General features: G+C 50.0%; 1 protein-coding gene across 1 annotated transcript in view; it reads right to left on the bottom strand.

Moving 5' to 3' along the window:
- Positions 1-5,872: 5,872 nt before the first annotated feature.
- Positions 5,873-13,304, bottom strand: part of KCNB1 (potassium voltage-gated channel subfamily B member 1) — a 97,278-nt gene continuing 89,846 nt past the window's right edge. The window contains exon 3 of the mRNA XM_047854130.1: positions 5,873-12,315. Coding sequence (XP_047710086.1) covers positions 10,309-12,315 — 2,007 coding nt within the window. The 3' untranslated portion in view covers positions 5,873-10,308. The remainder of the gene's footprint in view (positions 12,316-13,304) is intronic.

Below are 13,304 nucleotides of genomic sequence, written 5' to 3'. Positions count from 1 at the left end.
GGATGCTGAGAAGGTGAACTTGAAGCTGGTGAGGGAATGAACCATGTGGCTAGCTTGGAAAAGATGTGCTAGGTAGAGGGGACAGCCAGTGCAAAGGCCTTGGGGTGGAAGTGTGCTTGGCGTATTCAAAAATTGAATGGTGGCCACTGTGTCTGAAGGGGAGTGAGGGAAGGGAAGAGTAATAAGCTAGGGGATCAAAGAGGATTGAAGAGTCTGGGAGGGAGGCTGGAAAGGGACAGCGTCACTGGGCGAGTCCACGCTGGGCATGTCTGAGGAACAGTGAGGAGACCAGCGACAATGGAGCCCAGCACCCTCAGGGGACAGCAATGGGAAGTGAAATCAAAGAGACAGGTGGGACCAGGGGATGTAAGGCCTTGCAGATAGTGCCAAGGACTTTGGAGTTTATTCAAAACGTGATAAGCCTTTGGAACATTTTGATGACGAAGTGACATGATCAGACTGACAGTTTGACAGGATCCCTCTGGCCACTGTGCTGAGAAGAGCCTGAAAGGGATCGAGGGTGGAACCGGGAATGTGGTCTGGAGGCTGCTGTAATCATTAGGCAATAGACAATGACGGTGTGGCCCAGAGCTGTGGCAGTGCAGGGCCGAGGAGCACAGATTCCAAATCTATTTTGGAGGCAGAGCCCACAGGAACCGCTGACAGGCCATTCATTTTAGCACTGTTTGTTATCACAAAAGTTTGGAAGCAACCTTAATGGTCAGCTGTAGGAGACTGGCCATTACTGTGCATAATAGCACACAGCACAGGCTTCCAGGGAGAATGAGAAAGCTCTTCGTGCATTAATACAGAAATACAGAATGATTTTCAAGATATATTAAATGACAAAAGCAATATGCAGAACAGTTTATGGTATGTTACTATTTGTGTGGGGCAAAAAAAGAAAAAAAAAGCAAAACACACAGATACACACGTGGTCCTTGGATGTTCTGTTTTGTTTTTGTTGTTGTTGCTGTTTTGTTTTTTCAGTCTTTATTCTCTCCGCTTTCCAGGTTTGGAATCTGTGTTCCTCGGCGGCCCTGCACTGCCACAGCTCTGGGCCACACTGGAGGGAGGGATTTATGTTCTATTGAAGGGAGGTAAACAATAAACAAAATACACAAATAAAATATAGTGTGTCAGAGGTGGTGTTATGGAGAACAATGAGGCAGAGAAGGGGACAGATTGTAAAAGTTGTGTGTGTGTGTGTGTGTGTGTGTGTGTGTCCCCAAGGCCCCATGAGACACTTTGATGAGAGAGTGGTCGTAAGGCCGAGAATACCCAGGTACAGCTGACACGAGAGCCAAATAACCAGAATTTGGACTTTGGTCCATGAACACAGCATGGGGTGGGTTACCGCTGCTTGCCTACTGGGGTGACAAACCAGTTACATTTTCGTACCCTCTTTCAGGTGAAGGCAATCAGTGCTGCCCCCCACGTCCCCCAATTCAGCCTCTTGTGCAGATCTTCACCCGACCCCCATCTCCCTGTGCCCTCCGGAAAATAAAACAAACCCCACCAAGCTTGTTTTCTCCATACCTTTTTATTGAACTGTGCATACTTCATTAAAGGACCATTTGCTTAGAAATTCTTAAACATTTGGACATATTTTACAAGACAGGACAGCAGCTGGAGGTCACAATTTCATCCCATCACATGCATAAAAAGACACGGGTTTTTCTGTTGTTTGGTTTCTTTGTGTGTGCGTGTGTGTGTGTGTGTGTGTGTGTGCCTGAGCACGCACACACAATGCTCATTGTCACCTTTACAGGAAGGACTAGAGACATCAACTGACCAGAGATGAACAGGACCCACAAATGCGACCCCGAGAGAAGAGCGGCTAAGGACATTGGTCACTTATGGCTAATGTGATTGGCTTGGCCCCCATCGTGGGTGGGGTAATCAGAATGGCTTTGCTGGCAGAAAAGCCTCCACCTCACACCATAGTTCCTGGGCGAGACAGAGGGTCTTAGCTAATGGAGTTGGGGCACATGCTACCAAGGGAGACACTGGGGCTCAGAAAATAGGAAAACCCGTTGGCTCTCAAAGTTGGAGGGCAGGCTGGCCCTCTTTTCCAGCTGGACTCCCATGGCTCAGGGATTGCAATCCAGTTTCCAGATGTCAGCTCCCAAATTCCTGCCCCAGCAAGTCCCAGACCAGGAGAAATCCCTTCTTTGTGAGCTAAACTAGAACATGAGGCTGAAAATGCAGGATAGGAGAGTAGGAAGGAGGCTGGGGCTGCCCCATGGGGCCCCTGGAAGTGTTGCTCTGAGAAGACCAGGGCCCTGAGGGCAGACAAGTGTCAAATGTGGACATCACCTTGGCCCCTAATTGAATCAAAGGCTAGATGGCATTGGTGGAGCTTACAGGTTTTAATGAGAGCCCCCTCTCCCCGCCGCACCATTTCTCTTTCCTTCCCAGTTAGCAATACCTCAAGCTGGATAAGAACTAATGAACTCCTGTATTCACTCACACATTCGCTCATTCAGAAGTCAATCATTTACACATTCATTCACTCAAAGGAACACGGGTTGGGTGACCACTATGTGCCAAGGGCATACACTGGGGGATAACCCTGAGTTCCTGGTGCAGAAAATGGTGTTTCCAGCTCTTGCCTTTGGATCAAAGCCAGGAGGTCTGGAGAGCAAAGAGACCAACTTGCCCCCAGCTCAGCAGCTGCTGATTTTCCTTTTCTCCACCCATCAGGCACCCGGAGCTTAGATGTCAAGCCTACCAAAGAGAGAGCCCGAAACCCTAGTGAAGCCTTAGGGGGCCACGATCCAAAGCCATAGAGAAGTCTGAATCTCTTGGGCATCTTCTCTTGTGCTTCCTTCCTTGTTGTCCAAACCTGGATTAGCTCAGGAGGCAAGAAGCGTGCGACGATCCACATATGATCCTCGAGAGCATCTTAATGGAACAGAATTGGGAGCCTCCTTCATTTTCTAGAACCGTCATGCCTCTGGAGCCGTTAATGTGAGCTATTTCTGCAGGACAGGGCCTCAAAGGGGGATCTTGGGAACTGGGTTTTTGTTTCATTTTGTTTTGAAGGCAAGTAGCTGATCAGGCTATCCATGCAAACCTATTGTCCTGCCTCACTTCATAATAAAACCACCTATCACTGCCTGGACTTGGGGTCTTCCTGAGGAGGAAGGCCCACCTCCTCCAAACCCACCAGACATAGTTGTGTGTGTGTGTGTGTGTGGGGGGGTACTTTAAAACTTCTTCTGTCAAATGGTCTCCTTGGAGAATGCAGTATCCAGACCCACTTGGGAAGGGGCTAGAGATGTGGGCGACCGGGCAGCTGAAGCCTAGTTTTGCTGTAAAAATGGATTACATCTGCTTCTCTCTTTTGGTCCTTCTGGATTTACTTCATTGGGTGGGGATTTTCAAACATCTTAAATGGGATTTTCTGTTTTATTTGCCGGTTGGGGGGGGAGCCCTTTTGGAATGGTGCCATTTGCTGTTGCCTAGGTAGTTAGGCAGCTGGCTAATGGATAAAAGATCATTGCATCTCTTGCACAGAAAGCCTCAGGCCCATGAGGGCACAGGGTCTGGGCAGAAGAGCAGCACCGTGACATGGTCAGCCAGAGAGGGACTGTTCCTTGGCTGGTCTGGGGAGGGCAGCATAAGCCTCATCCCAGCCAGTGTGGCTCCTGTTAGGGCACTGGGGACAGGTTGGGTCATTAAAATTACCCAAGATAGGAAGCAGAGGGGAAGCAGGGTATCTTGCTGCCACTTCCTTCCCTGGCACCCCTGCAGAAAACTCCAAATCCTAGAATTTGAATTCCTGCTAACTGTATTCCCTGCTTTTGCCTCAAGGCTTTGAGCCTGTGCCTAGACGTCCAAACCATACACACACACACACACACACACACACACACACACACCCCAGAGAGAGAAGGAGAATTGCCCTGGTTGTTCAGTCCACTTGCCATGCAAAGTGAGGGTCTCTCTGCAACATCCATTTTGTGCATGAACCACCCTCTTTTTATCAGCTCATCCCCCAACACGGCACCGACTTCCATGGTGAGGAAGTCACCACCTGCGGGAAGCACTTTCTTAACTTGAGCTGAAACTGACCACCTTGTTCCTCTCACTCAAGAGAGAGGCTTCACTCAGAGGCTTGCTCTCAGCCATCCCGCAGGCAGATGACGTCTTCTTCAGGAGAACTGCCCCCCTCCCTCCCCATCCTGGCCAGCCCTTAGAAGATCTTTTCGGGATCTCCGCAGAGAAGAATGGAGAGTTAGAATCGGAGGGAAGAAAAAGATGAGGGACCGCTGGATTCACCAGAGCCCCTTCCAAATCCATTTCGTCAGGTTGGCATTTGGGGAAGTCCAGGAGAAATTCCAGGTTAAGACAAAACCAGGGGCAGTGGAGGGAAGCCCAAATGACACAATCTCTCTCTAGATGAAAACAGCCACAGGCTAGACTGTTTGCTTATCTGGGCATCAAACCTAGCAAACTACTAGGAGACAATTTTGTTTTGTTCTTGTGCAAAAGTTTTTAAAAATCTCGTCTGTTTTATTTGGCTCTGGTCCAAACCAGATTACCAGGAACTTTTGGGGGTAGCAAAACTCCAATTAGGGTCATAGTCCAGAATAATACATTTGTCTTTCGGTTGGTTTCCTCTTGGGGTTTATCCAAAGGGATGGTTCACTGCCATGGGGGTCCAGATTCGGCTCAAATCTCTGATCTGGCCAGAGGCCACAGTCCTGAAGCCAACAGTGAGGCAGGTGGGGGTATGAACACCTAAATGAATGGAAGCTGAAGATTATCTGGGTTTTCTTCAATTTCCTGTAGGAGTTGAAGAGTGGAGAATCACTTTCTGCTGAAGATCCTGCTTCCTGAGATGTCCTCTGCCCACCTGAGGCTGGAAGCTGCTTGGGGGGGGATTCATCAGGACACTCCAGAAACTCCCCGGGGCCTGGATAGGTGGGAACTGGAGAAACACCACTGCCCTTGCCACACGTCTCGGGTGCTAGGGAGCCAGGAGGCTGGGAAGGGGAGGGCAGATGTGCTGGCAGGTTCTGGGGGACACGTCTTCTCAGGGTTCGGCTGCAAGCTTGTCTATTGCTTTTTGGTGAGGCTGTTGGAAATGGATTAAAATGAGGACCTGGTAACAAGTTCATGAGATCTGAGGCCCCAGCATGTTCTCCGAGGTTTGCAAGAACCTGAAAATGCTCTGGCCTTCGGATCCAACTGATGTTACAAGGGAGCAGGGGTGTTGCAACAGGCCAGCTGAGAGGGGCTTAGGTGTATCCTGGACCCCAGCAGGAAGTTTGCTTGCAAGAGATTTTTGGTTCCAAGATCTCTGGGGATGAGAAAATTCAGTCTCTTCCAAGTGCCAGCAGGGTGGGGGAGAATGAGCTGAACCAGCCCACATTCTATCCCGATCTTGAGGGCCATCCACGGCCCTGCTTCTCCTGGTCTCACTCCTGCATCCAGGCCCAGGATTGTTAAGAACAGAAGAAACACACGGAACGAGGGAAGTAACAGTGTCCACAGACTCTAGGCCAAGTGTCAGGAAACGCCTGCGTGAGCAGGTCAGAACCCCAAGTCTTTCCCTATCCCCAGAAAGTCAGAATCAAAAGGAAGAAAAGAAAGCAAGCCCAAGGGGCAATGGGAGGAAATGAAAAAGACCAGAGAGTATCAGCTATGGTGATGACCCAACAATTAAACTCCTAAGACGTTATTCTAGATTACAAAAGTAGCCATGAGACGAAGCGGCCCTATTACAAATTGGCTAAAAACACCTATGTACCTATATACTTTTTATCTGAACAGAAAAAGAGGCTACTCTGAGACACATGGATATCCTACGATGTAGACCCGCGTCAGACACTTCTAGAGCCAGAAAAACAGCAACAGAAAATGCAGAGGTAACTTTTTTATTTCTGGGCGTAGCCAGGCTGGTCTGGGTCCCCCTGGCTGAGCGAAAGCATTTGGATGCGGTCATGTATGTGGTGAGAAACGGCAAACTGTAACTCAGGGCTGGAGGCTCTCCACTGTCCGGTTGGGGGTGGCGGAGGTGACCTCTTCTTCCTCTGGCCACAGGAAGAGCCATTTCCCAAAAAGGATCATGCCCCTCGAGGCGGTTTGCCTGGCTCTCCTCGGATTCAAAGTTACCTAACTGGAGGCTGAAGCCTGGGGTTATGTTACTTGGGGCTAGTTAGCAGAGAACTAAGAAGCGAGGGAGGGGGTGGGGGGGGGGAGGAGGAGAGAGACGGGGAGAGAGAGAGAGACCTGGCTCCAGTGACCCTTGTCCGCGATGAAGTTTGAATTTCCCCTTGTCCATGGACTAGACACTCCAGCCATGACTTGGAGCAAGACAGAAACGTACGATAGTTACAAACATGAATACGTCACAGTTTTACAGAAGAGAATACTGTTTCTTTTTCTCCTCAGAAAAGGGGATCTTATTAGGAGAGAGGGCAGGGCTGAAGCTAGTCACCAAGAGGCGGTGGAGGAGAGCTGGGAGTCAGTTTGGCCAAGTTTGTGGTCGCCAGCACTTTGGGGGCGGGGGTGGGGGGGGTGGGGTGGGGGTCAAGCCGGGTGAGTTGAAAGGAAGTGGTCTCCTCAGGATTTTGCTGTTCTCCGTCTTCTTCTTTCTTCTTGATCCCCAGTGCTTTTAGAGAAAGGGCCTTCACGGGAACAAACGTCCTCTCCTCTTCTTTCTTTCCCCGTTAAGTGTGCTTAAGATAAAATTCCTAAAGAAGGCACTGAGAAATCTACTGCACCAAAGCCCTGTTTTTTTCTTTTTTTTTTTTTTTTTACCCAAAGATAAAAAAAAAAAAAAAAAAAAGTGAAAAAACCGACTCCTCCAGAGCTGGCCCTCCTCTCTCTGCAGGTCGCAGACTCCCCTGTGTGATCGGGACACACAGCCGCCTGGTCCCTAGCCCTTACTGATAATGGCGGAAGTTGGAAGCCAAGTTCGGCTGGGTTCTCGGCGAATTTCACGGAGTTCGCCAAAGGGACCAGGCATCCACCCGCGCGAGCCCCTAGCTTGGTTTCTTTGGGTTGACTTGTTTTTTTCCTCCCCACCCCCCCCCCCCCCCGCCCCGTTTTTGTTGGTTCAGGAATGGGTGCGATATGGATCACCAAGGTAAAGTGGTATTTGCCTCCAGACCATGCCTTCCTCTCTTCCGTGAGGACCTGTCTGTCAAGGTCAGCTTCTCAGTGGAGACTCTTAGGTAGATTTCCCAGTGCATATACACAGGTACAGGTAGGGTGTACACGTATTAAAAATCAGGGTATGCTCCTTTTTGGCAGGTGGGGCCTGGGAAAACTTACAATACTCTATTTTGAATTGGGCACAGGGGAAAAGCTATATTCCCACAATACATACACAAGTAAAAGGAAAAAAAAAAAAAAAAAACCAAAACATAATGCAATACTTTCTAAGCATAGTATATGCTGAGTTTCAATTATTCTGTTTCTATAAGAACTCTATAGGACTCTGGCTAGTAAGCCTGAAAAGGTAGGTTCTTAATGATACTTCTGAATTCGTCCTTCAAAAGTGACTCCATAAAATGCTACTTTAAGGTCAGACAAACTACACAGGGAAGGAAGGGCCAGGTCCTGTGTGACCACACAAGGCAGAAAGGGCCTTTGGTTACAAGGAGAGTTGCACCAATTGGTTATTAGTTTAAAAAAAAAGAAAAAGAAAGAAAAAAAAATCATATCCAATCTGTACACTTCTCATCGGCTTCAACCAACAAATGAAATGCCTTGATTTGAAGAAGGGGTGGTAAGTTCCTTCTCGCTGTATATGGCTATATTTAAACATGTTCACTTTCCTGATATGTAAAATAGACTATATTACTATTGTTACTAATTTTTACAGATAGCATCAGCTCTAAAAATATCGGAATCGGAAATCACAACTATTTACTTTTATCAAAAAGCATTTGTTTTCCCTGAATTTTCACGTTTGTGCTGATGGCCGACGTAAATGGTCACGAAAACAAAGAAGAGGCAGGTGAGATGAGATGGGCCGGGGAGGACTGTCCGTCGGCCGCTCCTCAGTAGGCCCCCAGCCCGCGCTGTGTGCCGGGCAAAGCGCTTGGGGGCGTGGCTGCTTCCTCTCTCTCTGGTGCTACCAGCACAGGATGACCTCACACTTTCCCTGCCCCTTAAGTCCCTTTGCAGTGGCTGCGAGGATGCTCTGAAGATACCTCAGAGTGGCAAGATACTTCGGCATCGGCATCGTAGCCTTTGTTAACACAGCAGAGAACAGGACTGCACCCTCTTGGAAGGATCCACAGTCCCCGGAGACACTGAGAAGCAGTAGGAACCAGGTACATATTCAGCAGAGCACAGGTGTTTTTAAGGGCGGTGGGATGACTCCCGTGGACACCTGTGACAGGTGGTCCAACCGCATGCCATTGTGCAGAGGGCAGGCAGAATGACTCTGATTATTTGTGTACTGTCAGGTGGCTCATGCCATCACACTCACAGGCAGACCAATGACACATTGTATGAGGAACAGGAGACCCACACCATGTTTGTTCCATCAGGAAGACGTGTGCCTGTCACCGTGTTGTGGACCGGCAGATCTACACTACTGTACTTGGGACATCGTCCATCCACGTTGTATTTAGGGAACGACATCGGTCCGTTGTACTAAAGACAGGCAGATAGGTCATCTTGACTGACAGATGGGCCAACAGCAGGGCATCATGCTAACCGGTGGCTCAACCCAATGTGTCTGAACTGAGGAATGGCCAACACCACTGTCCTTACTGGACCCAAATCAGGCAGGCCAACGCCAAGTCGTCGAACTAGGACAGGGAGACCAACACCAAGAAATACACCGGAACCACTCACAACGCACACAAATACTTATTGCTTTTGTCTGTACTAGCTGCATTGATGGCTGCAGAAAGGAGAGCTGAGTTTTAGTACAGACAGTGACACTGAACACATACCAACAGCTGGTTGACGAGAAAGAGAACAGAGTAAACACCCAGTGCCCACCGCCTACTGTGTTCTTCCGAGATGCGCGTGTCTCCTGCACACGGGACTCTGTGAGAGGCCCCACTCCAGGGCTCAAGTACCCTTCCTCGCAAGGGGGCCAACAGGAAGCTTCAGAGGGACAGGGAAGGAGCCCACAGACTTCAACATGGCGGACAGCAATACCCGCACAACATCACCCACCGTGGCCCGACACAGGCATGTAGTTAACAGCCCAACTGTAGTCCCAAAAAGTGGCCCACGGGAAATAGTGCTTGTTTTTAAAGTGCCAGATGTTGACACTGTCCCTGGTAGAACCTATTTTTGAAAAACATAAAGTGCTTTTTATTTTAACTTTTTTTTTTTTAAACTTGAATACCACAGGAAACAAAAAAGAATTTCTATCATAGTAGATGCTTTCCCTGCTGCCACAGGAAGTATTCAAAAGTCTGAACTGGGCATTTCAATTGGGGATTTTTTTTTTTTTTCCATTTTTGCAGGTAAAAAAAAAATCAGATTTTATTCTGTTCTTCGGTAACATACAGTCTCTTTGAATAAGCTATTTCTTTTGCATATTTGACTCTTGCATATCTTTTGAGTCTGCTAGTGATGTACAGAGAGGGTTTTCCTTATACAACCCTAAAGCAATGTTCACAGTTCACACTGTTGGCTGAGTGCCTGCCGTCTGAACCCTTCCCACGTTGCCGGGGGGCAATTAGAATCGGGAACAAGTGGTGCAACTCACCCTGATGATATCTCAAAATAAAATCTCAGGTACTACGGAACACTGAAGTCGATGAAGACATCTGAGGAAGGGTTTTGCGCTGGGACCGTGGTTTATGGCGCAGAAATTTCCCCACGACACAAGCATCCTCTGCAGCCTTCTGACAGTGGGATCCATCCAGGAGGCGATGGACAGGAGTTCCTAGAGGTGGCTGGGCAATGCCCAAAACGAAATTGGTCAACCCGGCCACTTGTTGTTGTCCAGCGTCCGTCTCCAGCCGAAGCCCAAGGGATGGAGATGTTGCCCCCTGAGGCTGCGATGGACAGCCGTGACAGAAAAGTGGGGACTAGGTAGTCTTGGTGAGGTCTAGCATGTGGTAGTGGTGGCTATGAGTTCTGCCCATGTCATCTCCCAAAGAGGGCAGCAGAGTTGTTACAAGGAGACGCCATAGCCTGTGGCTTGGCCCACTTCGTCCTGCTGTACCTGTCATGGCTCTCCAGGCCCTAGGGAGCCTCCTCTGGAGTCTCTCTTCTGCCTGGGGGCTCTGCAGAGCCTGTCTGTCTCTGCGGCAGGTCAGCTGAACGGCACGCCTCTTAGGTCTTGCCACAAGTCTCTGCTGCAGGAAGGGTAGCTCAGAGGCTCTGATCCCGTGTGCTTCCGTGGGCTCCTCCCCCTGGCAACACGCGGACGTCGGGGGAGATGTGGTTCTCGAGTTTGCACTTTTCCTGACCACTGGGGCCTTTTCCAGTCAATGCTTCTGTCGAGTAAATACAGTTCTGCCTTAAGAACTTAGGGGAGGTGGGTAAGGGGGAGCTTTCAAAGTGGTTCTTCTCTGATCTTGTCCCGACGCTGAACTTGGGACTGGTGCTCACATGCACGCTCTTGGGAGGGCTGGAATCTACACTGTAGAGAACCTGCCCCTCATCGTCTGTGTCCGCATCAATGTACTGGTGGATACCTGCTTCGAAGTTGAATGCTATTGCTGTGTGTTTCTCAGGCGACCGGGGGGGTGTCCTAGCACTTGCTGTGGTATAGATGGAGGACTCTGGGCTCAGTACAGGCCTGTCCAAGAGTGTGGCACACTCTAGCCCAGCGACAGCAGCTGCACCCCCCCGGTTCCTAAGAGGGTCATGGTACATCCCCAGAACGGGGACTAGTGGACTGGGGTCACCCTCCATGAAGTTGACTTTAAGTGCTCGTAGCTTCAGGGGGTTATTCGTCTTCATAGAACTCTTGGGGCTCTCAATGAAGAAAGAAGAGCATTGGCTGGCATCAGGGGTGGGGTTGGCCTCCACAAATCTCCCACCACTGGCACCCAGAGCTCCCCGCCAGCCCACCTCTGGGGCCATGCTACCCCCAGTCTTGCTGGGGAGTGAGGCCAGAGGGCTGTGGGAGAATCTGGTGGCTTCGGGGAAGTCTGTGGCACAGCTAATGAAGCTATCGATGCTCGACATGCTTCGCATGTCGATGACCCCTTCTGTACGAGTGGGCAGAGGGGCTACAGGGCTGGGGATACTCTCCATTTCAAGTTCTTCCTTTGGTTTGCTCTGTGTTGTTGACTCCTTGGTATTGAGGATGGGTTGAGATTGGGTCTTGGCCATCTTATTGTACATGTCTTCCAACTGCTGGACGTTCAGGTGCTGAGGACTGGAAGATGATCTGGCCTTCTCAGGGGATCCCTGCTCCTTGGTTTCAAAGGACTTACTTGAGCTAGTTTCAGATAGTGTCCTCTTTGTCCATTTCCATTTGTTGGGAGACAAATGATTATCTTGTACTTTGTCCTTCTTACTCATATTTTCTCCATTTTTCTCTACCACAATGTCCATCATCTCGATGCTCCGGGCGAAAGCATCTTTCATGTTCATGGAGACAATGCTGCCATTCCTCTTGGCTCTCTCCAGAGCCTCTCTCCGCTTGATTGCTTTCTCCTGCCTCTTCTGCTCCTTGTAGAACTCAGAGAAGTTATTGACAATGATCGGGATGGGAAGAGCAATCACCAGGACACCTGCAATGCAGCAGAGTCCTCCGACAATCTTCCCCAGGAGAGTCTTGGGGTAGATGTCTCCATACCCAACCGTCGTCATGGTGATGGTGGCCCACCAGAAAGAGGCCGGGATGCTTTTGAACTTGGTGTCATCCTCGTCCTTCTCGGCAAAGAAGACAAGGCTGGAGAAGATCATGATGCCCATGGCGAGGAAAAGGATGAGCAAGCCCAGCTCATTGTAGCTCCTTCGCAGGGTGAAGCCCAAGGACTGGAGGCCGGTGGAGTGGCGCGCGAGCTTGAGGATGCGGAGGATACGCATGATGCGGAAGATCTGGACCACGCGGCGGACATTCTGGAACTGCAGCACGCTCTTGTTGGATTCGGTGAGGAAGATGGTGACATAGTAGGGCAAGATGGCCAACAAGTCAATGGCGTTGAGTGGGCCCTTGAAGAACTTCCACTTCTTGGGTGAGGAGAGGAACCGCAGCAGGTACTCCATGGTGAACCACGCGATGCACACGGCCTCCACGTGAGCCAGCTGGGGGTTGTCTGTGGTCTGGCCGAACTCGTCAAGGCTCTGCAGCTCGGGCAGCGTGTTGAGCGACAGGGCAATGGTGGAGAGGACGATGAACATGATGGAAATGATGGCAAGGATCTGCAAGGAGAAGAGAGCGGGACTTAGTTACCGACCTCCAGTAGGATGATCATCCTAACACCCTGACTCTGCGGGGTGCTCGTCAACAGTTCAAGGGCACTGTCACATCTCACTTGTCACCTAATGACTGGTTGTTCGAGCTAAAAAGATCATTTATTCAAATCCGTTTTTGTTTTTTTGAATCCATTCAAAACCAAAGCCCGGAGACCGCAATGACTTCAAGCTAACTATTCTAGCCCGAGGGGTCAGCAGTGAGGACCCAGCAGGTTTGAAAGACAGCGTGAGGAGCAACAATTTAAGAGCTTGGACTCTGGTGTCAGGTTGTTTTGGGTTTAAATCCCAGCTCTGCCACTTCCTTGCCTGGAGCCGGGTGTTTATCCTAAGCCTCAGTTTCTTCATCTGCAAAATGGGAGGGCAAATACAGTGTCTATTTCAGAGAGCTGCTATGAAAAGTCAAGGCGTTAACGTGTGCAAAGTGCTTAGGACAGCTTCCAGCAGCACACGGGGAGTGTCTGATAAACACCCGCTATCTTCGTGGGGGCGACCTCTCAGCCCTCACCCCACAACATGCCGTCAGCTGAGACCACCCAGGCTCTGCGTGGCTCAGCTGGCCTTTGTTTCCTGCCCTGTCCCCGAATGTCCTGTTATATCCTGTGAGCAAATGCCACTGCTGCTTGCATGTGAGAGTTTTCCGTCCTTTGCAATCAGTCCTCACGCACAACACAGGGTGGTCAAGCCTACATTTCTACTTCGACCCCTCTCTTTGGGTCTCTCCTGCCACAGGTTCCCAAACGTCACACTTCTCTGGCCACACGCCATTTTTGGCCCATCCCGCATGTCTGTGCCATCTTTAAAAACCCAGCCCACGTGACCCCTCTCTGTAGAGGTCATTCCTGGTGGGACTGGCCGCTCCGTCCTTCGGGGTCCCTCACCACTTCGCCTTCCCTTGCGTGCTTTTACAACACATCCCATTACAGAGGCGTGTGTGT

This window comes from Prionailurus viverrinus, chromosome A3, assembly GCF_022837055.1.
Source record: "Prionailurus viverrinus isolate Anna chromosome A3, UM_Priviv_1.0, whole genome shotgun sequence".
Taxonomy (NCBI): Eukaryota; Metazoa; Chordata; class Mammalia; order Carnivora; family Felidae; genus Prionailurus; species Prionailurus viverrinus.
The sequence above is the reverse complement of the archived record's forward strand: the minus strand, read 5'-3'. Positions and strand labels throughout refer to the sequence as shown.